The 22,505-nt window shown below is 43.2% G+C and overlaps 1 protein-coding gene across 6 annotated transcripts in view; it reads right to left on the bottom strand.

Annotated features, from left to right (window-relative positions):
* HLCS (holocarboxylase synthetase) overlaps positions 1–22,505 on the bottom strand; it is a 227,179-nt gene that overhangs the window by 134,354 nt on the left and 70,320 nt on the right. For all 6 annotated transcript variants that reach the window (XM_053220565.1, XM_053220566.1, XM_053220564.1 and 3 more), the window contains one exon: positions 20,816–21,087. In XM_053220565.1, the coding sequence (XP_053076540.1) occupies positions 20,816–21,087 (272 nt within the window). The remainder of the gene's footprint in view (positions 1–20,815; positions 21,088–22,505) is intronic.

The following is a 22,505-nucleotide window of genomic DNA, read 5'->3' as shown; positions in this document are numbered from 1 at the left end:
ACGTGGGGCTCGAACCCACAAACTGTGATACCATGACCTGAGCCAAAGTCGGATGTTTAACGGACTGAGCTGCCCAGGCGCCTCTCTAACTTCTTTTCTCTTTCTTTTCTTTTCTTTTCTCGTCTCTTTTTTTAAATTTTTTAGTAGGCTCCACACCCAGCATGGAGCACAATAGAGGGCTTGAACTCACAACCCTTAGATTAAGAACCTGAGCTGAGATCAAGAGTCAGAAGCTTAGCCAACTGAGCCACCAAGGTGCCCCAAATTTCTAATTTCTATTTTGATTTCTCTCTCGAGCCATGGATTATTTAGATGTGTGTGGCTTAATTTTAAAATATTTGTCATTTTCCGAGATACATTTTTGTTACTGACTTCTAATTTAATTCCATCGTGGACAGCGAAGGCACTCACTCTATGTGATTTCCATCACTTTACTTTTAAGGAGACATATTTTATGGCCCAGCACATAATCTACCATGATGAACAGATCGTGTGCACTTGAAGAGAATGTGGATTCAGCTGGATATCATGTTCTATAAACACCAATTAGGTGATAGTGGTTGATAGTGTCAGATCCTCTATGTTTTTCACGATTTCTGGTTACTTACTCCACCCCCTGTTAAGACAGTAGTATTAAAATCTCCAGCCTTCGTTGTGGACTTCTCTATTTTTCTCTTTAATCCTGTCCATTTTTTTGAACCTCTGTTATCAGGTAAATGCACATCTATAGTTGTTATGTCTTCTCAATGAATCGACCCTTTTATCACTAAGAAACATCCCTCTTTATCTTTCCTCATTCTGTGTCCGGAAGTCTGTTTTATTGGATGTTAATAAAGTCACTCTGGCCTTCCTAAGCTTGCTATTTATGTGATATGCCTTTTTCCATCCTTTTGCTTGTAACCTGTGTCTCTATAATTATGTCTTAGAACACATACTCAGGTCTTGCTTTCTTTTTTGTATCTGTTCTGACGCTCTCTGACTTTTAACCACAGTGCTTAGTCCATTATCATTTAAGATAATTATTGATAAAGCTGAATTAGGTCTACCATTTTGTTCGTTTTTGGTTTTTCCTTCAATTTTTTGGTTCCAGGATTCCTTTTCTTGCTGCCTTCTGTTGGATTCTTCGGATATTTTAATTTATCTGTTGGCTTTTTAGCTATACCTCTTTGCCTTATGTTTTTAGTGGTTACTCCAGGGACTACAATATAAATGCTTAATTTGCACATCTACTGAGTTTATACCATTTCACATCACATGTAGAAATACTGCCATCATGTAATTCCACTTATCCTCCTTCTTTTTTTAATGTTTATGTATTTATTTATTTTGGGAGGGACAGAGTGAGAGAGAGAAAGAGAGAATAAGCAGGGGAGGGACAGAGAGAGAGGGAGAGAGAGACTCGCAAGCAGGCTCCATACTGTCAGCATAGATCCTCCATGGGGCTCAATCCCATGAACCATGAGAACCGAAACCTGAACCTGAACCATGAACCTGAGCCGAAATCAAGAGTCTAACACTCAACCGACCGAGCCACCCAGGTGCCTCTCCACTTACCCCCCCTTCTACTGTCCTTTATTCTACAGTTGTCATATGTATGACATCAGCATACAGGAGATTATGCAAGATGATGTTGTAATTTTTGCTTTAAACGGTCATATATGTTTTAAAGAAATTAAGTGGGGGAAAGTGTTTTAAATTTACTCAGTTACATGCCATTTTATTCCTTCTTGAAGGAGCTAAGTTTTCCTCTGGTGTATTCCCCTCTACCCTCTGGGACTCCCGTTGGCAATCTATCCAGAAGATCTGCACTATAACAAATTGTCTTTGTGTTCTTTTATCTGCAAATGTATTTTGCCTTCATTGTTGAAGCCTATTTTTGCCGGGTGTAGAATTCTGAGTTGATGGTTTTTTTTTTTTTTTCTTTGAGCCCTTTAAAAATACTGTTCCGCTCTCCTCGGGCCTCCATGATTTCTGATGAGAAACTGTGCACATTCAATTCATCATTCCTTGGCCTGCGAAGTGATGTTTCCTCAGACTGCTTTCAGTATTTCCCCTTTATCTTTGTCTTCGGCAGTTTTACTCTAATGTGCGCAGGTGTATTTTCATCAGATTTATCCTGCTCAGGGTTTGCTGAACATATTGAACCAGCCAATTGATGTGTTTTACCAACTAGGGCGATCATTTGGCCACTGTTTCCTCAAATATGTTTTTCTGCCTCATTATGTCTCTCTTCCCAAAGGACTCCTATTATAATACACTGGACATTTTTAGATTCTCCCCCAGGTTCCTTAAATTTTTTTCAGTTTTTTTCTCTCTTCTTCAAATTGGGTAATTATTATTATTCTATTTTCAAGTCTACAGAACTTGAGAACATGAGGAAGATATAATTAAATTCAGATGGCTGATCTTTGAAGGGTTACTGTGAACTAGACAAGCTAAAAGAAACATGCCATTCTAATTTTCAGAGGAAATTACACTAACTAGAGATGTCCTATCCCTACTGGAATTCAAGGAAATAAGGAAATTACTACTACTGAGTACCCAGTACTACTTGAGTAAAAGTACAGTACAGGGACTGAACTGGGACTTTTATATAAACACTTCTATTTAACCCAGATTACAGCCCATTAATACAGACATTACTGTCCATGTTTTACAGATAATGGTACAGAAGAAAAAACAAGTTCCATAAGATGTCCCACTAGTAAGTTCCAGAGCTGAGACTTTCACTTATGATTCCCATCATATCCATTTCAACAAAAAAAAATTCCTAAAAAATTTAAGAAAATCACCAAGAATTAGATATGTCAGCTAACCTGATTTCCTTTTATAACAAATTAGTATGTACGTATGTATGTATGTGTATACACACATAGATGTTGGAAGTAGGGGGGATATAGTGTATTAGGATTTCAGCAAAGCACCTGTAGTAATATAGTATTAGGGGCTAAGAATTAAGGCTCTCAAGACAAATCTTTTAAATGCTGGTTCTACCATTTAACTCTTCATGTGGCTCTGGCCCAAGCCATTTTAACCCTCTAAGCAATAGCTCCCTCATTTCTTAACACGGGAAATCTGGGGGCCTGGGTGGCTCAGACGGTTAAGCATCCGACTTTAGCTCAGATCATGATCTCATGGTTCGTGAGCTCAAGCCCTGCGTCAGGCTCTGTGCTGACAGCTCAGAGCCTGGAGCCTGCTTTGGATTCTGTGTCTCTCTCTTTTCCTCTGTCCCTCCCCTGCTCACACTCTGTGTCTAAGAGTAAACATTAAAAAAAAAATTTTTTTTAACTTAAAATGATATCTATCTCATGGGATTCTGGTCAAGACTGAATAGGAAAAATTTACACAATACCTTCCACAAAGTAAATGCCAAGTCAATGTTAGCTATTATTAAGGCATGACATGTCCATGGACAAAAGATGAAATAATGTGAGATAATTGTATGACGGTGACGAAATAGTAAGAAATATTATCAACAACAAGTATTATTAGCCTCATCCTGTTCAATTCTATCAATGTCTGCTTTTGTTTCATAATTTTCCAATTACCTTCTGGAAAAGAAATATTGTAATGGGGTCACTAAAGAATTATATAGAACTGTTGGCTCAAAAAGAAATATGCTTATTATGTAGAATCGGAAAACGCTGGAAATGACAGAAAAGCATTCGCTGGAGATTGCTTAAATAAATCATGGTCAAGCTGTATGCACTGTAAAAAAAAGAATGTGTTTTCAACAGACTGACTGCATGGGAAGTGATTATTTCATAAACAACATAATCACAGTTTTACATACATTGTGTAGGAGGAAAACAGACTAGAAGAAAATATACCAAAAGATTAATACGATCATTTACAGGTGGTAGGGTTACAGATGATTTTCATTTCCTTACCATATATTACTACATTGCCTAGTGTTCTACAATGTCCAAGAATTCTCTTTATAACTAAAAAACATTTCCAGAAAAAATAATTAGTTTTATGTACCCTGACTGGCTTTATGCAAAGCTGTTGATCTTTGGACCTAAAATTTTCATCTCCACCATAGGGATGTGACTAAATGTTCATTACAGGAGATGCTTAGAAAAAAAGGTGATATGGGGATTAAAAAGGCCAATAACTATCTTCAAATATCTTAAACTATCTGAGCTAATTAACAGATCTTTTAACGATCATTTGGGAGAAAGTTAAATTTTCTCTACTTGGATCCATAAGACAGATTTCTTTTTTGGAATGGGAGGGGTTTCAAAGGACCCATCCCAGGAGACAGCACTGGCCTAAGATGCTGGAATGAGCTGCCTAAAGGTATAACAGCTCAATAAATATTTGTTAATTGAACAAATGCCAGAAAGCTTCTCACCATCAAGGACTCAGACACACCAGAAGCAGTGCAAAGGGCATTCAGGCAGCAAGGGGTGACGGGCCGTTTGGGTACCCTCCCTCCCCAGATCTGAGAGATCATGACCATTTTCGCATATACCACTGGTTTGATCTCAAGTTTACAAGATGTCAAATCATTCTATACCAACTATAACAACATTGCGCTGAACAGATTTGGTCTGTTTTACGATAGTTTTCCAGGTGCCACAGCAAAAAAGTAAAAGTGCCTGCAATCTTACCCTTGGGGCTCTATCTCCACGGGCCTGCAGGACAAGCCCAAGAGGGCCTCCATTGACCTTCAACAGTTGGGAGGCACTACACTTTGCAACAGAAAGAAGGGAAGGAGAAAGAAGGGAAGGGAACGGAATAGAAAAACACCTAAACTCAAAGCTACAGGAAGCATTTACCTGAGCTTCAGAACAAAAACAAAAACAACTTTTTGTAAGATGAGCTTCTCATCAGGGACTTACAATCCTGACAGGCACCATGCAAGTTTCTTAAGTTATCTTCATGGATAAGCACAGAATGTTGAAAATCAAATTACATTTCATTTGGTTGAAGTTCAGAAAAGAGCAGGTGCCCTAGAGTACTGTCAGTGGTAAGAAGGATACTGAAAGTTTAAAAATAAGAACTCCAGGAAACCAGGATGAGAGCCACTTGTATAAATCCCGCACCCCAAACTTTGCACCACTGTTCAAGTACACGCAACCTATACCCAGATTCCAGGGCAAATTCTACTCTATGTTAATGAGTCAAGCAAGCTTTAATGAAACTTCAAAATCTAAAACGTTGACCAAAGGGCATCTGGGTGGCTCAGTCAGTTGAGGGTCCGACTTCGGCTAAGGTCGTGATCTCATGGTTCATGGGTTCGAGCCCCGTGTCAGGTTCTGTGCTGACAGCTCAGAGCCTGGAGCCCTCTTCAGATTCTGTGTCCTCCTCTCTCTCTCTCTGCCCCTCCCCAGCTCATGCTCTGTGTCTCTCTGTCTCTCAAAAATGAATAAACAATAAGATGAGAGGAGAGGAGAGGAGAGGAGAGGAGAGGAGAGGAGATGTTGACTAAGACCTCATACAAGACAACCATGCACCCACCCCAACTCCCCCACCCATATTTCCACCACAGCTCTCCCCAATCCACATCCCCTACATCCCCTCCCAGAACACTCCCTAAAGGGTTTGGGAACTGAGGGGCACTCCCTACCAAAGCTGAGATCTTTACACCATGGTGTCATCCCCTCTCGGTGTCTGGGTGTTTGGAACCCAAGCTACACCAGCAGAAATTTTTCCTCTCAGACATCACTCCTCTGTAACTAGAGACATCTGAGTAACCACTGGATAATCACTCCTGAAGATAATAGCTATTCAGCTTAACAGGGGCAGGGGACCCACACAGGTTTCCTTGGGTTCCAGAAGGGAACCACAGTTACTCAGTCCTCATTGTTAGTCTGGGGAAGTCGGGGAAACTCCAAATGGTGCTGAGGTTTATGAATAATATGCATACAGCTTTGACGTGTCATATAATAACAACCACAGAAACACCGTGTAATCCATTTGGGTTATACAGCACACCCACAGGAGGAGAAAGAACTTATCTCATAACAGATAACCTTAAATCCCCATTACCTTAAATCCTCTTGGAACAAGGCAGAGTATAAAAAGAAATAATCCAGTCAACCACTCAGCCTGCTATTAAGATACAACCCTCCCAGTCAGCTGTGCTGAGTGTCCAGATGGCAGGACCTTGGGCACTTTCTTGGCCAGTGGTCTTGACACCCATGCCCTGAGGAGCTTGGGCTCTGAGAAAGCTTCCTAGCCTCATCTGTACAGTGGGGTAGTTTATGTAAAAAGGGGCTTTACTGCTTAAAAAATGTATATATAATTAAGCCACCAATCTAGTACAGCCTTCTCAAGTTACAGATAAGGAAACACATCCAGGGAATTTGGGTGGTTCACCCAACATCACACAGCTGGTGTGTGAGAACGACACAGATAAAATTACAGCCTAAACAACAGATGTTGGTGAGGATGCAGAGAAAGAGGATCTCTTTTGCACTGTTGGTGGGAATGCAAACTGGGGCAGCCACTCTGGAAAACAGTATGGAGCTTCCTCAAAAAGTTAAAAATAGAACTACCCTACAACCCAGCAATTGTACCACTAGGTATTTTCCCAAGGGGTACAGGTGTGCTGTTTCCAAGGGGCACATGCACCCCCATGTTTATAGCAGCCCTATCGACAATAGCCAAAGCATGAAAAGAGCCCAAATGTCCACTGACGGATGAATGGATAAAGAAGATGTGGTACACACACACACACACACACAATGGAGTATTACTCAGCAATCAAAAAGAATGAAATCTTGCTATTTGCAACTACATGGATGGAACTAGGGGGTATTATGCTAAGCAAAATTAGTCAGAGAAAGACGAATATCATATGACTTCACTCAATGTGGAATTTAAGATACAAAATAGATTGAACATAAGGGAAGGGAAGTAATATAATATAAAAACTGGAAGGGGGACAAAACATAAGAGACTTAAATACAGAGAACCAACTGAGGGTTGCTGGAGGGGTTGTGGGTGGAGGGATGGGCCAAATGGGTAAGGAGCATTAAGCAGGGCACTTGTTGGGATGAGCACTGGGTTTTATATGGATTCTACTCCCGAAATCATTATTGTACTATATGCTAACTAACTTGGATGTAAATTTAAAAAAAGACAGCCTAAGTTTCCAAGGTCACTGACACTGCCATCCCACCATGTAGTTGCATTTTTGGGTAAATTCTGTTTATATATTACACAGTTTTAAACTGTGAAAATGACATTAGCATCCAGGTGCCCTCTGAAACCAAAGGCCAGAAAAAAGAGGTAAGGTACAGACCTCCTCATAATCCCTTCCTCTTCTCTTGTCTCCTCCACCCCTTCCCACATCCCGAGAAAACACTTCTCTGCCAGGCAATGACTTCATCATTTTCCTTCTCGCTAATTTGAATACTCTGGTGGGAGAGCCAAACAAAAAATGAAAATGATGAATGACCCCTTGTGCAATGCAGAAAAAATGTGGCGTCTGGGTCTCAGAGTGACGGAATACCCCTCATGCAGAAATAGAACATGCTTCTCTCCAAAACAAAAAGCAGAGACAAAGGCATAGCAGAGCTCCGAGTGTGTGCAGATAAACGGTGGGTGTGTAAAGGATTTTCAAGGGGCGGATGAAAGCAAATCAACCCTCCCCTCCAAAGCAGGTAAGTGTTTTACGTGCAAGAAAAACCAAAGTTTTTCTAAGTGAGTCACAAAGCAACGTCAGGGGAGAAATGGAAATGCAAATGATAGAGAGGGATGCAGAACAAGGCAAAGGAAAAATATCTGCTTGATCACCTAGCACATTTGTTTTAATTTTTTTAATTTTTTATTTTTGAGAGAGAGAGAGAGAGAGAGAGAGTGAGCAGGGGAAGGGCAGAGAGAAGGACCGAGGATCTAAAACGGGCTCTGCACTGACAGGCTGACAGCAGTGAGCCCAACACGGGGCTCGAACTCACAAACCACAAGATCATGACCTGAGCCGCAGTCGGACGTTCAACCAACTGAGCCAACCAGGAGCCCCTCACCTAACACATTTTAACCAATGTTTTAATCCACAGCTCAGCCTCTACCTCCGCACGTGTATACAGGCAAGTGGCCATACTTGGGTCGTCATGAACACCAAATTCTAAGAAGATTTAAAATTTTTCCACTCAGAAACTAATGTTAACTCACAAACTGAGAGTTACCTTTTTTTGCATTGAGAGTTTTACTTTTTTAATTGAAGCCTATTATTGTATAAATTTAACATGTAGATGTGAATTTGATACAATTAGATATTGTAATATGATGGCTATTGCAGCAATAATCGGCCCCTCTATCCCATTACTTATCATTTCTTTTTAGCAGCTGGAATAATTAGGTTCTAAGTCTCTAAGCAAGTTTGGCGGTTATGTGATCTGTTGTCGATATTCACCGTGCTAGGCATTAGAGCATGAGGACTTATTTGAGGGCTTGGGGACTACTTGTTGCAAATTTGTACCTTTTTTTTAAATGTTTATTTATTTTTGAGAGAGAAAGAGAGAGAGTGTACAAGCAGGGGAGGAGCAGAGAGAAAGGAAGACACAGAATCCAAAGCAGGCTCCAAACTCTGAACTGTCAGCACAGAGCCCAACCCAGGGCACAAACCCACGAACTGAGATGCGAGATCACGACCTGAGCCAAAGCCAGATGCTCAACCAACTGAGTCACCCAGACGCCCTGCAAGTTTGTCCCTTAAACAACATCTGTTCAAGTCTCCCACCCCTCATTCCCTGGTAACCACCATTTAACTCTGTTTTTAACAAGTCTGACTTTTTTAGATTCCACATATACGTTATATCACACAGTACTGATCTTTTTCTCCCTTCTCTCCCTTAACACAATGTCCTTATTCATGTTGTCACCTAACCAAGTTTTTAAAATGCTGTTTTCTGGGGCGCCTGGGTGACTCAGTCAGGTAAGCATCCGACTTTGGTTCAGGTCATGATCTCATAGCTTGTGAGTTCAAGCCCCGTGTTGGGCTCTCTGCTGACAGCTCAGAGCCTGGAGCCTGCTTCAGATTCTGTGTCTCCCTCTCTCTCTGCCCCTCCCCCAATCACATTTGGGGTCTCTCTCTCTCTCTCTAAAATAAATAAACATTAAAAAAAATTAAAATGGTGTTTTCTTATCATACACTTTTACTGCATCAGAACCTTGGAACATATTCTCAAGGTTCATTTCTGCAGTTTCCAAGCAGGTGGGCATCAGCCGTCTCCATCTGGAGAAAGCACCCATGTTAGAAGGCAGACAAAGAGGAGACGGAACCAGCACTCACCACCCACTCATGTCAGAGACTGAGCACAGGGCTCCGCATTTCACTAACTCCCTTTGACCCTTTCAACATGGGCAGCATTCCCATGAGTGGATATCACTACATTTGCTCATTTTCAGATGGGAAGTCATGGAATTCGCCAACGACGCTCCGAGACCTGAGGTGCTGTTGGTACCCATGATGCCCTGGCCAGTGTAAGCCAGATGGCTCATCCGCCCACTCTGGGCCGCCCAGGGCATGTACACGGCCCTGTCGCTAAGAAATAACTCCTCTGCCCTCAATAACTGAGAGAAAAAACAGTCCCAACCACCACGGGACGCAGCTCGCTTCTCAACTGCAGTTAACCCTCGGCTTTCCCTCCAAGATGTATCTGAACTGGGGAAAAAACAAGCCTAGGGAGTTCCCTATCACCATCTTAGTGAAGGCCTTTCCCAACCGCAAACTTGGCTTTATTACCCTTGGTGGTATTTTATTACTCATTCGAACGGAACAGAGGCATCTGACAAAATGAATATCAAGTGCAGCATACAGTTGAGCAACTCTGCGGGGTAAGAAGTATCTGAGATGTTTCAAGCAACTGAAGACAGCGAAGCATCATCAAACACAAGCACTTCTAACTGGTACAAGAGGTTCAGGGGCTCAAGGAAGATATGCGCATATCATGGCTACGCACAAGGCATAGCCGTGGGACCAACGAAAATGTTCAAAGGGTAGACGTTCCAGCTTTTTCCAAATGATTGCTGTTGCCTAAGAAAATGATAAATTGTTAAGATTTTAAAATAGAGAAAGCTTGATAAAAAAAAAAAGAAAGAAAGGGAACTCGTTCTGCATATTTTAAGGGCAACACAAATATGGACAACTGACTATGTTTTCTCATCTTTCAAGAAAAGCTGGACTAAAATAACACGTTTTTGGCAAAATAGTAACTCGTGATGAGCCATCATGCTTCTTGTCTGACGAGAAAAAACTGCCAAAACCTTCAACAAAAACTCCACCCCAAGAAAACATGTATTACAATCTGGGGTGAAGACAGTGTTAATTTGTTTCATGGACACGCACACACTGCCATTGAAGAAGGCATGATGAAGGTCAAAAAAAGAAAAAAAAAAAGGATTACACCAAAGTTTAAATGATAGTGACAGTGCAGTCAATATAAGCTCTGTGCTGATGGGGCACCTGGATGGCTCACTTCAGCTCAGGTCATGATCTCATGGCTCGTGAGTTCGAGCCCCGCATCAGGTTCTGTGCTGACAACTCAGAGCCTGGAGCCTGCTTCAGATTCTGCCTCCCTTTCTCTCTGCCCCTCCCCTGCTCACTCGCGCTCTCTCTCTCTCTCTCTCAAAAATAAATAAACATTAAAAATTTTTCAAAACTATAAGCTCTGTACAGACAGCTTTGCAGACATATCTCAGTACATCCTCCTCAGATACTGGGGTGGATGCAGGCTCCTGGAAGAAAGGTCTCGCATGTCTGCTGCCTCTCCCCACTGGATCCCAGAGCCTACCCCGAAGGCCTGCACACGGCTGGTGCTGAAGACAAATTAGTTGAGCGACTGAATTGAAGAAGAAGAAGAAGAAGAAGAAGGAGGAGGGGGGGGGGAGGAAGGAAAAAGAAGGAGGAGGAGGAGGAGGAGGAGGAGGAGGGGGAAGGAAGGAAGGAAGGAGGAGGAGGAGGAGGAGGAGGAGGAGGAGGAGGAGGAGAAGAAGAAGAAGAAGAAGAAGAAGAAGAAGAAGAAGAAGAAGAAGAAGAAAGCAGAGACTATTACCAGTTACATCATATGGATAAGGAAATGGAGGCTTGAATGGTCTCTGATTTACCCAAGGTCACTCATATAGTAAAAGGCAGAACTGGAATCCCAACCCAGGACAGTAATATCCCATCCCGAGATCTAAGCCCTTAGGTCAAACCAAGAGTCTATCCTCAGTAACTAGAAATGAGTGGGGGGAAAATGGGGGGGGGGGGGTGCCTGGGTAGCTCAGTCAGTTAAGCATCTGACTTAGGCTCAGGTCACGATCTCACAGTTTGTTCGAGCCCCACGTCACGCTCTGTGCTGACAGCTCAGAGCCTGAAGCCTGCTTCAGATTCTGTGTCTCCCTCTCTCTCTGCCCCTCTCACGCTCTGTCTCTCTCTCTTAAAAATAAATCAATTTAAATAAATAAATACCCAAGAAAGGAAGGAAGGAAGGAAGGAAGGAAGGAAGGAAGGAAGGAAGGAAGGAAGGAAGAAACGAGTGAGCCACGGAACTAGTTGTTTTTGCAAATACTGCGCACAAGGGGTACACCTTGTTTTGTTGTTTTTTGTTTTGTTTTGTTTTTTCTAAAAGCCTGGTATACTCTCAAAAGAATGAGACCACTACCACTGAGAACATGCAAAGGACTGTGCTGTGTGTTTGGAAGAAGGTTCCAGAGGAAGAACCTCCCCCGTGTGCCGGGCACAGCAGAACCGCCGTCACGGCTGGGCAGTCTGTCCTTTGTTGGCTGCTCACACGGCATCGGCCTGACGGCTACACTCACCCTCACTCACCCGCACAGTAATACCTGGGACGCTTCAGGTCGTCGGACAGTTAAATGTGGTTGAACGAGGAGAGAGAGTCAAAGAAGGTCCAATTCTAATGAAAACGCCATCTACACAGAACGCACCGTAACCACCGTAAAATGTCAAACCTCACAATAAGTTTACCCTGCCTGAAAAAATCAGTTACAGAACATGAAAGTAAACATTCTCAAACACTAAAAATTGATGTGGAGGCATCTCTGGAAAATAATAGGCCACTTCATAGTTCACTTCCAGGAGCTTGGCACATGAAAGGTTAACTTATTCAGGTGTTGTACTGGGGGCGGTGGGGGGGCGGGGGGAGCATTTGATGGAGAACTTGCCAGAACAGCCCTTCAGTCATGACCTCCAGAGTCAAAAGCTGGAGCTCTGTTCTAAACCTTAGTTTAGAAGTAAACATTAAAATGAAGGTTTCTTTAAAATTCCTCAATAATTTCCACTTTAAAAGCACCAAACCGGCCCATAAAAGAGCTCAGAGTAATTATTCCAAAGCAATCAACTTTTTAAAAACCCTTTACTTCACGATTACACCAACATCCCATTAATTTGGGACACTTACCACGTATTTATTCTTTGCTCGTTACCTATGTGCACATTAAGAGTACACCAATAACACAATACAGGCATTAATATGTAAAACATCAACAAAAGCCATCTGGAAAACTAATGAATAATCAAGGGATTTCAAATTAAACTACAGAATTTTCCCTTAGAATCTTTAGGACAACACTGTCAAGTTCAATCTATTCACTTCGCCTCCAGAATCAATTTTTCAAACCTTATGACAGGTCTAATCGCTTCCACCTGTGTCTCTAGCTTGACTCTTGACGGGCATGCTACCAGCCAGGGTGGAAATGTAGACAAAGACCCCTATTAGGATCCGGCTGTTTCTCTACTGTGAGGTCACTCAGCCATTAAATTAGTTCCAGCCCAATTTCTGTCTCTCAGGCCTCGACTTCAGGGGAGGAGGGTGTGCAGGAGAGCAAGTTAGGGGAGCAGAACCAGAAGAGCAGAAAAGGGGGAAGAGACGTTTGGGACTGAGGAGACACACACGCACAGAGGCAAAAAGCTGGGATTGGCCCCAAACTCTGAAACAAAAATACCTTCTCAAATGATGGTGGCCATTCTCTGCAATGCGATTTCCCCCAAATGTCTGCAAAAACTATGTTATAGGATGATTTTTCCTTTTCATTCCCTTTGCCCGTAGAAAGGCAATGGTCTCCCATACAAAGTTTTCTCAAACGACGGGAGCCCAACTCACAAAACCACTTCAGCCCTCTAAAGGCGCTGGAGGTTATGGAAAGACAGAAAGGCTGGCTGGTGGAAAGGGCAGACTCGGGAAGATGGCCCGATCAAGTCTGCTCACATGGAGGGAGCATCCAGCGCCCCAGACCTCACAGCTGAGGAAAGCAAGAACCAGGGCAGGAACACTGCCAAGGGTACAGAGCTACCTGGTGACAAGATCTTCAGTGCCAGCATCTTCCCCTACCAGACCCGGAGATCTCTGGTAGCAGGAATGATGCCTGACACATAGTACCTGCTCAAAAACAATTCAGTGACCAGTCTGCTTCCTTCCCTACATCACATCATCTACCGCACCCACTTCTCTCTGCCCAAACTCCCAGCTCTCAGAACAAGAAGGGCACACGCGGCTTGTGTGAACTGAACAGCACTGGCATCTGATTCTTCCGATGCACTGGAAGGGCTGGGTAGTTCCTTCCCCATCATTCTTCCTCCAGTGCCTAACAGAGTGCCTGGCATATAGAAGGCACTCCATAAATGCTTATTCCATCCGTGATGAAGGCAAACTTATGCCTCTGAGAAATCAAGGGCCTAAAACAATACTAAGAAAATAAACTTATTTAATAAGGAAATCCGTATTATCCTTTGCAGATAAAAGAGCCCACCCTTGACCAGTTTATTGAGGATATAGAAGTATGCTGAGGAAATCAGTATGAACAAGTCTGTCCTCATCTACCTCTCCATAAACTGTGGCTTCACACGTGAGTTATTTCAATATCTCAAATGACCTGGTAAAAGTCATCAAAAAGATGACATAAGTCAAAGTCCAATAAGTGACAGTTCCAAAATGATCACAACTCAGTTACCCCCAAGCTCTGTGCTCCATGGTCTAGGCCTAACGCCTTCCCCACAGCAGAGGGCCAATCATCACTTACCAGATTAGACAGAGTGTGGCACCCCGACCACGCCACTTAGAAGTGTTTCTCCCAGCAGTGGCGATGGATTCAGTGGCCTGCCATACCCCCTTGCGTAGACCCCACCACCACCAAGAGCTCACATTTGCAAACGGCTTCTGTGGTGCATAGCTGTAGGATGTGACTATGGGACACAATGAAGTTCACTGGGCCAGACAGAGTACTGAATCCACGCCCTGGGGACTCTATCCAACAAGCTGAGCTAACTGGTCACAGGGAAACCTACCAGGAAATAGGGCAGAAAGAAAAAGAAAGGTGTCTAAAGGCAATCAACACCAGCATCACATCTAAAAGGTTACCCTGACAATAGAGTAGAAAATACATGTCATGGTCAGAAACACATGCCCAAGAAAATGACTGGAGCAGGGGATACAGGGTGAAATTATCTATTCTAACCAGACTGGATGGGTAGCTCAGCCAAGTCAGACTTTTGGGGGAACATCACTCACGTGACATGTCTTTCATTTTTTTATTTTTGGAGAGGGAAGCCCACAAGCCCTTCAATTGTCTTGATTTAATTATTAGCAAGCAGCCCCCTTATCTCCCCTGGTTATTCCCTTTATCCAGAGCTCCCCCGCCCTCTACTGAATTACTAATATACCCTTATTTATTTTTTCTTATTTTTTTAATGTTTATTTATTTGAGAGAGAAAAAGACAGAGAGAGAGAGAGAGAGAGAGAGAGAGCGAGCACTAGTGGGGAAGGACAGAGAGAGAGGGAGACACAGAATCCAAAGCAGGCTCCAGGCTCCGAGCTGTCAGCAGAGCCCGATGCAGGGCTCTAACCAAAGAACCGTAAAGATCATGACCTGAGCCGAAGTCAGATGCTCAACCGACTGAGCCACCCAGCTGTCCCATAACACACCTTTAAAATTCAAAGGTTAAGGGCTCCTGGGTGGCTCAGTCGGTTAAGAGACCAGCTCTTGGTTTAGGCTCGGGTCATGACCTTGTGGTTTGTGGGTTCAAGCCTCGTGTCGGGCTCTGTACTAACAGTATGCAGCCTGCTTGGGATCTTTCTCTCTCCCTCTGCCCTTCTCCTGCTCGCTTGTTCTCTCTCCCTCTTAAAATAAATAGACATTTAAAAAGGTAAAAGAAGATAAAATTAAATTAAATTAAATTAAATAAATAAAATAAATGAAATGAATAAAATAAAATGAAATGAATAAAATAAAATAAAATAAAATAAAATAAAATAAAATAAAATAAAATGAAATAAAATAAAATAAAATAAATTTCACAGGTTATAGGAAGGAGGTGAAGGTGGTAGGGGTTCATGGCCTTTGGACCAGCCTGATTTCATACCCTGAGGTCAAATGAAAGCTTTCAGTGTCTGTCTCAGGGCCACGGTCATTTCACTCAAAGAAGTGAAATGGGTTTTGCACTCAAAGAAGAAAGCACAATGCCCTCCAAAATAGTTGTCAGAAGAGAAATTTCCAAATCGTCCTAGATTTACACTAGTAACATAAGAAAAATACCTCTAATGGCATTGAGTAAGCAATGAAACAGAACTAGTGTTACTATTCAAATAAATTATTTTCACCAATGATTTCAAACCTTATAGACACTGGGGCTATCCTCATCTGGATACAACTTAAAGGCCCCCAGCTATTTTTCTTAGTAGTCTGACAAATAAAAAGTCCATGCCTGGGACAGAGACTTCTAATTGTTCTCCGATATCTAGTCTCCATTCCTCCCTAGCACAAGGACCCTGATTTACAGTGGATTCATGGATACTGAGTATAAAGACCACATTTATTTCCTCACCTTCTTTGCGGGTAGATATGGTCATGTGCCTAGATCCTAGCCCTAGAGCATAAACAAAAATGTCATGAGCGATTTCTGGAAAGAGTCCATAAAGAGTGAGGCGCACCCTCCATACACATCCTCCTGCTTACTGGCTAGAACAAGAACATAAATGCCTGGGCTGCTCTTAGACCACTTGCTGAGGGTGACAGTGCAACTCACTTGCGTCCCTGACACTGTGGGCCACACACTGACCACCCCTGGACTGCCTGTCTTAGTCTACCTCACCTATAGGACAGAGAAATAAACTTCAATCCTGCTTGAAACACTTTAATTTGGAAATATCTGTCTAATCCTAAGTGACCTAGAAATTGGTACCTGAATAGGGTGTGCCCCAGGGTTCGGACTTACACTTGTCCCAAAAAACAAGGCCTAAAACTGCAGTCTAACGTGCAGGACCGAGGCAGGGAGCAGCTGGAGTCTCAGGGGCTCATAACTGGAGACCACTATCGTCACGCAGTAGCAAAGCACTCAAAAGAGGGGCGTCTGACTTCAGCTCAGGTCATGATCTCATGATTCATGGGTTCGAGCCCCACCTCAGGCTCTGTGTTGACAGTGCGGAGCTTGCTTGGGATTCTCTCTCTGTCCCTCTCTCTCTCTGCCCCTCCCCTGCTTGCGCTCTCGCGCTCTCCCTCTCTCTCTCTCTCAAAATAAATAAACCTAAAAAGCAAAAGCATTCAATAGAGGCCTGGATTTCTATAGCTTGGGAAGAAGACCACGCACCTGTTAGAAGCTGTACCATTACAATAAAGAACTCTGAAAACGTACAATGTCAGTGTTTGTCAGTCCTTCCTGACACCCTCGGCAAAGTTCACTGAAAGAGAAATGATCTCCACTAGAGCTAACTGACCTCAAAGGATGCAAAACAAAAGAGACCTGATAAGAGGGGCTCTCGGTTGGCAACCAGCAATCTACGATGGAGCCTATGGGGCTGTCTCACCAGCCCCAGTAGGTGCTAAGACAGGTGCTTCGGCAAAGACAGCCTGGAGCCTTGTGCCAAAGATGTCATGGAGGGCCTGGCCTTTTTTCATCCAAGCCACCGTTTCATTCAGCCACGGGAGCCACCATCTAACTGGGAGAGAAGGGGATGAGCAGAGTATCGAGGCCTCTGAAAGACCAGAGTTTTTAGACTGAAACACTCTGTCCTGATAAGATCACTGACGGCTAGTCACACGGAACCATCAGAGGCCTACTAAAGTCTTCAGAAACTTCTATCTCCATGGAAACCATAAGGCTGACCTAGAAAAGGCTGTGATTGTTCACCCTCAAAACAATACCCAGACCCCAAACCCTCATAGACAGTGGATGTCATACGCCCAGCCCCTCTGATGCACATCTCAGACGTGGTGCAGTTAAGACCTCCCCAAGAGGCAAAGCCATGACCCCACGCACACCAGACGAGAGAGACCTTCCTGGAGAACAGAACCAGGGCTGCCAGACACAGCCGGGAAACCTGCCTACCGCCAGCTCAGGGAGTCTTTCCTCTCCCCGCCCAGGGTACTCCATGGTCCCCACTTCACCCACAGCAGCACAGTGCACAGGAGTGCTGGGGACACAGAACATGCCTGCATTTGTGGTTTGGGGGGTTTTGTAGTTTAGTTTTTATTTATTTTTTTTTTTTGAGAGAGAGAGACAGAGAGACAGAGAGGGTGTGAGCGGGGGAGGGGGCAGAGAGAGAGAGGGAGAGAGAGAATCCCAAGCAGGCTCCATGCTCAATGCGGGGCTCGAACTCACAAAACTGTGAGATTATGACCTGAGCTGAAATCAAGAGTCGAAAGCCTAATCAACTGAGCCAGGTGCCCTTGAGAACACGTCTGTTTTAACCAGCAGACCGCCAGACCTCAGGGAGCCACGTCCAGCCCTGAGTAAGAAGACTCCATCCCCAGAGATCCTGAATCTGCTCGAGAGGAAATAAACAAGTAGACTGGCAGGGCTATCTTCCTGGAGGAGGGGGCGAGAGTTTTGGAAACGGGGAAAAAGGTGCAACACAGATATTTGGGACTGTGGCAGAAATTGCTGGCTGTTCCCCACTGCGTACTTTCCCCCTCCCTTCTTGGGAAGAGAACTCCCAATTTTTAGCTGCTATAAGTCGCCGTGGGTGAGGAGGGGCACAGAAAAAGGATTTTAGAAACCTTATAATAAAGAGTATGTAATTTACATTTTACTTCTATTCCAGACTATACAGAAAGAGCCGCAGAGGTAACAGATGTAAAGAGAGAGGCACACACAGAGTTCAAACCCAGGCCACAGTTTTGAAAAGTCTTCTTGCCCTGGACTTATTGATGTGGTCAGTCCACAGGAACAATTCACATACAGTAAATTGTGATACGTAGCTTCCTACATGCTGGTGTGATACCAGAGTTTGACTCTGATGGCCCTAGGCACTAAGAGATGACGTATGAAATTGATGGATATGTGTAACATACGCAGCACCAGTGGCTGGAAGATAAAAGCTTCTAATACATGTTAGTCGCTATTATTATTATTACCACGGCCATAGACTGTGCCTCCATGAGGACAGCCCACGTGGGATCAAATAGAGTATTAGCTACAGAGATGGTCTCGGTCTCACTCTCAGAGAGTGATAAGCCATATATTTCACATATCTATCTCATGGTCCCTTTGTGTACAACTGAGTTTCTGGCACCAAGGTGACCACTTCAAAGTCCTTCGCCTAAAAAAGGCTACAGTCCATCCACCCCACCCCCAGGAACTTCTCACCAGGCTTGCTGACTCACGAGGCTGCAGTGAGTAACTTTTATCTGTTAGTGTTAGGACGGACCCACACGAGCAGTGGAAGAAGACATCTGTAAGTTACACGGAGCAGCCACTATTTATTTATTCAATATCTGCTCTGTGCCAGGCGGAGGGATTAATCATTAATCATCAAAGCCATTTCATTCTCTGTGCTCTACAGAGACCAGACAAGAAGAGAAACAAAGAAGCTTCCCAAATGCCCTCGGAAAGGCCAAAATATTCTTTTTCCTTGGTAAAAATAAAAACTCTTTATCCTCCAGAAGGTTCTGACTCCACTACTGTTGAGCTCACCTACACATTTTTACAGACCCGAGTTGCTTAAGACAGAATTAAAAAAAAAAACAAAAACAAAAAACAAAAGTTCAATATCAAAAAGGAACTTACCAAGATCCAAGGGCACTAAAGCAGGTGTATTTACATGGCATTTTTCTTCTATCCTAAAACACATGCTCACCAGGATATAAAGAAACCCAACCATCCGATTACACAGGAGACACAGTCCATTCACGCGAAAGGGCTCAGAGCCCTCTTAGTAATGCACTGCCCGCTATATAAGCTCAGAGGCCGTCATTCCACTAATTCAAGATCATCCCAACATAAAATATTCTTCGCTGATTGTCCAACAAAAACAGACAAGATGTGCCAATATTTTTCTATTTAAATTTAATCTCTCCGAATCTTATCTTAAGTACTATGTCTGATTTTTTATTTGGAAAATATAATAATAATAGGTCACCTTTTCAATATTTTCAATATAGTGTTCTCTTGAGTAACAAAGGATTATCACAGAGTTCACACAAGCAAGTAATGATCGTTCCATATACCAACACAGGCTTTTTCCTGCTCATCTGAGAACAGGGGACTGGGAAGGAGGGGAGGCGGGAGAGGGTGGGAACGCTGAAAAATGAAAGTACCTGACAACACAAGAAAAAACAGCAAACAAGAACTGTTCATGACCATGGCTCATATTCCCCTTCCCACTACACCTGCCTCACTCTACCAATTCCACTACACTGGTGCTTTCTCTACATACTATCCCCACATAAAACTGCCAGTTCCATGAGAAGGGAGTAGGTGTGAGCAGGACAGTCAAGAAAATACTAAGGTATTGTATCATTTCAACATACCGTATCAACATATTACCGAATTCCAGAAATTATTAAGAGAGCCCCAAATATTTCCCTGCATTGAATTATGCATCTAATTGTGCAGTCCTATGAAAGAAAATGCCTAGAAACTGTAAATCCAGTGGTTCTTTTAGAGTCTTAACGTTCCTGAAATTTTAGTCCCATGTTGAGGGAAGATGTCTTTCTTATTCACTCCTTCTATAAGCCTACATTTTAAACTATCTCAATAGAAGAGTACCGATTAATACTAATTTAAGAGTTAAAAAAAAAAAATCCTTTCATCTGTTTGCCATTTTTTAACCTTTAACCAACGTCCATGAAACACGAGCAAAGGGGAGAAAAAAACAAAGAGAGAGGCAAACCAAGAAACAGACACTTAACTGCAGAGGACATGTGGGTGGTCGGGTGGGGGGTGGGGAAAATAAGTGATGGGGATTAAGGTACGAAAGTGTTGAATCACTACACTGTACACCCAACACCGTATGTTAACTAACTGGAATTTAAATAAAAACTTTTTTTTTAAAAAGTCCACGAGACAGAAAAAATAAGAAGGAAAACTCAGGAAGAATAAATCTTGAACATCCGAATGGGAAGGCAGAGTGCCGACAAAATGTGCTGGATGGGAACACATCAAAACAGGTTTCCAAAAGTACGAACTCTCCACTGCGTTTCCATCTAACGCAGCATACGTGTCGTTCAGATTTGCTATCCTAGTGCTCCCGCAAAACATTTTCAACTAAATGTTTAACACTGGCTATACCAATACGAAAAATCAAATGATGGCCTGAGTAATAATGCCACCTGTTAAAGACATTTTTTCATAAAGTTCTTTAGCCAAGGATCATCTGAAAGGCCTGATACTAAAGGAGGTCGGTCACAATGTACAAAATCCCCTGCTTTAGCTTTAAAATACGAATCTGTGGTCAAGGAAATCATTATTTAATTTTTCTCCCTGTGCTTTACCTCGGACAGGACAAGGGTATTCCCACCTTGCTAATGGGTTGATGAGAACTCTCCTTCGTCATCTTTACCCCTTCTCCCCCAGCACTGGTTAGACAGAACAATCGATATAATGAGACTCCTCTGAACCGGTGCACGACGTCTGGCCAGAACTCACCCGTCCAGAAGGTTCATCGTGGTGGGCGTCACTTCAGCAAACAGAATTACTTTTCCAAGTCGCTTTGTCTGCAGATTTTGTCGGTAGATCTGTAAGTTAAAATTCTCTGATAAGAAGGACTCCACGTCAGTCACCACGGGTAGAGCAGATGGGGTGATTTCTATGTTGGACGTGTAGGATGAAAGAAATTTAAGGGAGAGCTTGCTGGACTTGATTACTCCTTCAGGATCCACATGCTTCCCCAGCCACTGCATAAGAGGATCCCAGATTTCCTGTGTTACAAAGAAAGAGATGAAAAGGTCACAATTTGGCCTTACATTCGGTGAGGGTAGCTTTCCCTTAAAATGCCGTTTTGGTAATAGAAGTACTTCCTAAATCACAACCAGAAAGAGCTAAAGTAACATATTCCAAACATCTGTGCTACCACACAATCGATAGTAAGTCCACGAAGTATGTTTACGCTATAAAAATACAGTGGATTCTTGAACAACGTGGGTTATGAACCGCATGGGTCCACTCACATGCAGGCTGTTTTCGATAAATACAATACAGTGCTAGGGCACTTGGCTGGCTCTGTCGGAACAGCATACGACTCAATCTCAGGGTTGTGAATTAGACATGTTGGGTGTAAACAAATGTAAACAAATAAAACTTTAAAAAAATAATGCAGTACGGTGCTATAAATGTATTTTCCCTTTCTTATGATTTCCTTAATAATTTTTCCTTTTCTCTAGCTTGCCCTATTGTAAAGATACTGTATATAATACATATAGCACACAAAACACATGCTAATTGGCTGTTTATGTGATCAGTAAGGCTTCAACAGCAGGCTACGGTAGTTAAGTTTTGGGGGAGCCAAAAGGTATATGCTGTGGATTTTTGACCGCACTGGGGGGCAGGTGGCTCCCCTAATCCCCATGTTGTTTAAGGGTAACCTGTAAACTGTTTAGAAGCCAGGACCCAAAGAAATAAATACAGCTCATTATTAAATTTTCTATCCTACATAATATCCTAAATCCTTCGATGTCTTCTCCAGCTCTAGAATTCATTAGTAATTCTCTAGTCTATACATTCTGCAGAAAATTTACAGCTTTCTACTTTTGCCCCTCAAGGAAATTCATTATCCTAGCTGGGGAAATACCATAATAAGCCAGGTGAAAGCAGTCACAGAAGACCAGGCACGGAGACAACAGCATTTGCTCTCTGCCTCTGGAGAACCTTCAACTCCTCTCCTGGACAAGCTGACCACCACCAGCCACTGACAGGTCACCAGCAGGGGAGACCTGACTTTCACATGGGAAAATAATGGGAAACCCAACACGTGCTTTCTCTTTGCCAAATGTGGGTCTCGGGGGTGGGGATGGGGGGGCGGTGAAGTAGAGCCTACCAGAAACCCCACCTAACCCAGAACAAAGCTCTCCATTCTACCCCTGAAACAAGCAGGGGCCCTAGAGCCTCCCAGGAGGCTGCAACTTCCTCTTGGGCCCTGGAGGACCCACAGGCCTCCCTCCATGGTGGGGTACCAGGGAACTATGGGTCGAGGGAGTCATCACCCCAAGAGGTCAACACCAAATGTATTAAAATCAAATTGTCACAGTAAACACAGATCCAGGCTCTTATGCTACCTTCATGCAAATGCTAGGCCTTTCAAAAGAGGAAAAGTACCCCTCTGTTAACACGAGGGTATGTC

This window comes from Acinonyx jubatus, chromosome C2 (assembly GCF_027475565.1).
Source record: "Acinonyx jubatus isolate Ajub_Pintada_27869175 chromosome C2, VMU_Ajub_asm_v1.0, whole genome shotgun sequence".
NCBI lineage: Eukaryota > Metazoa > Chordata > Mammalia > Carnivora > Felidae > Acinonyx > Acinonyx jubatus.
This window is presented reverse-complemented; position numbering and strand designations above follow the sequence as displayed.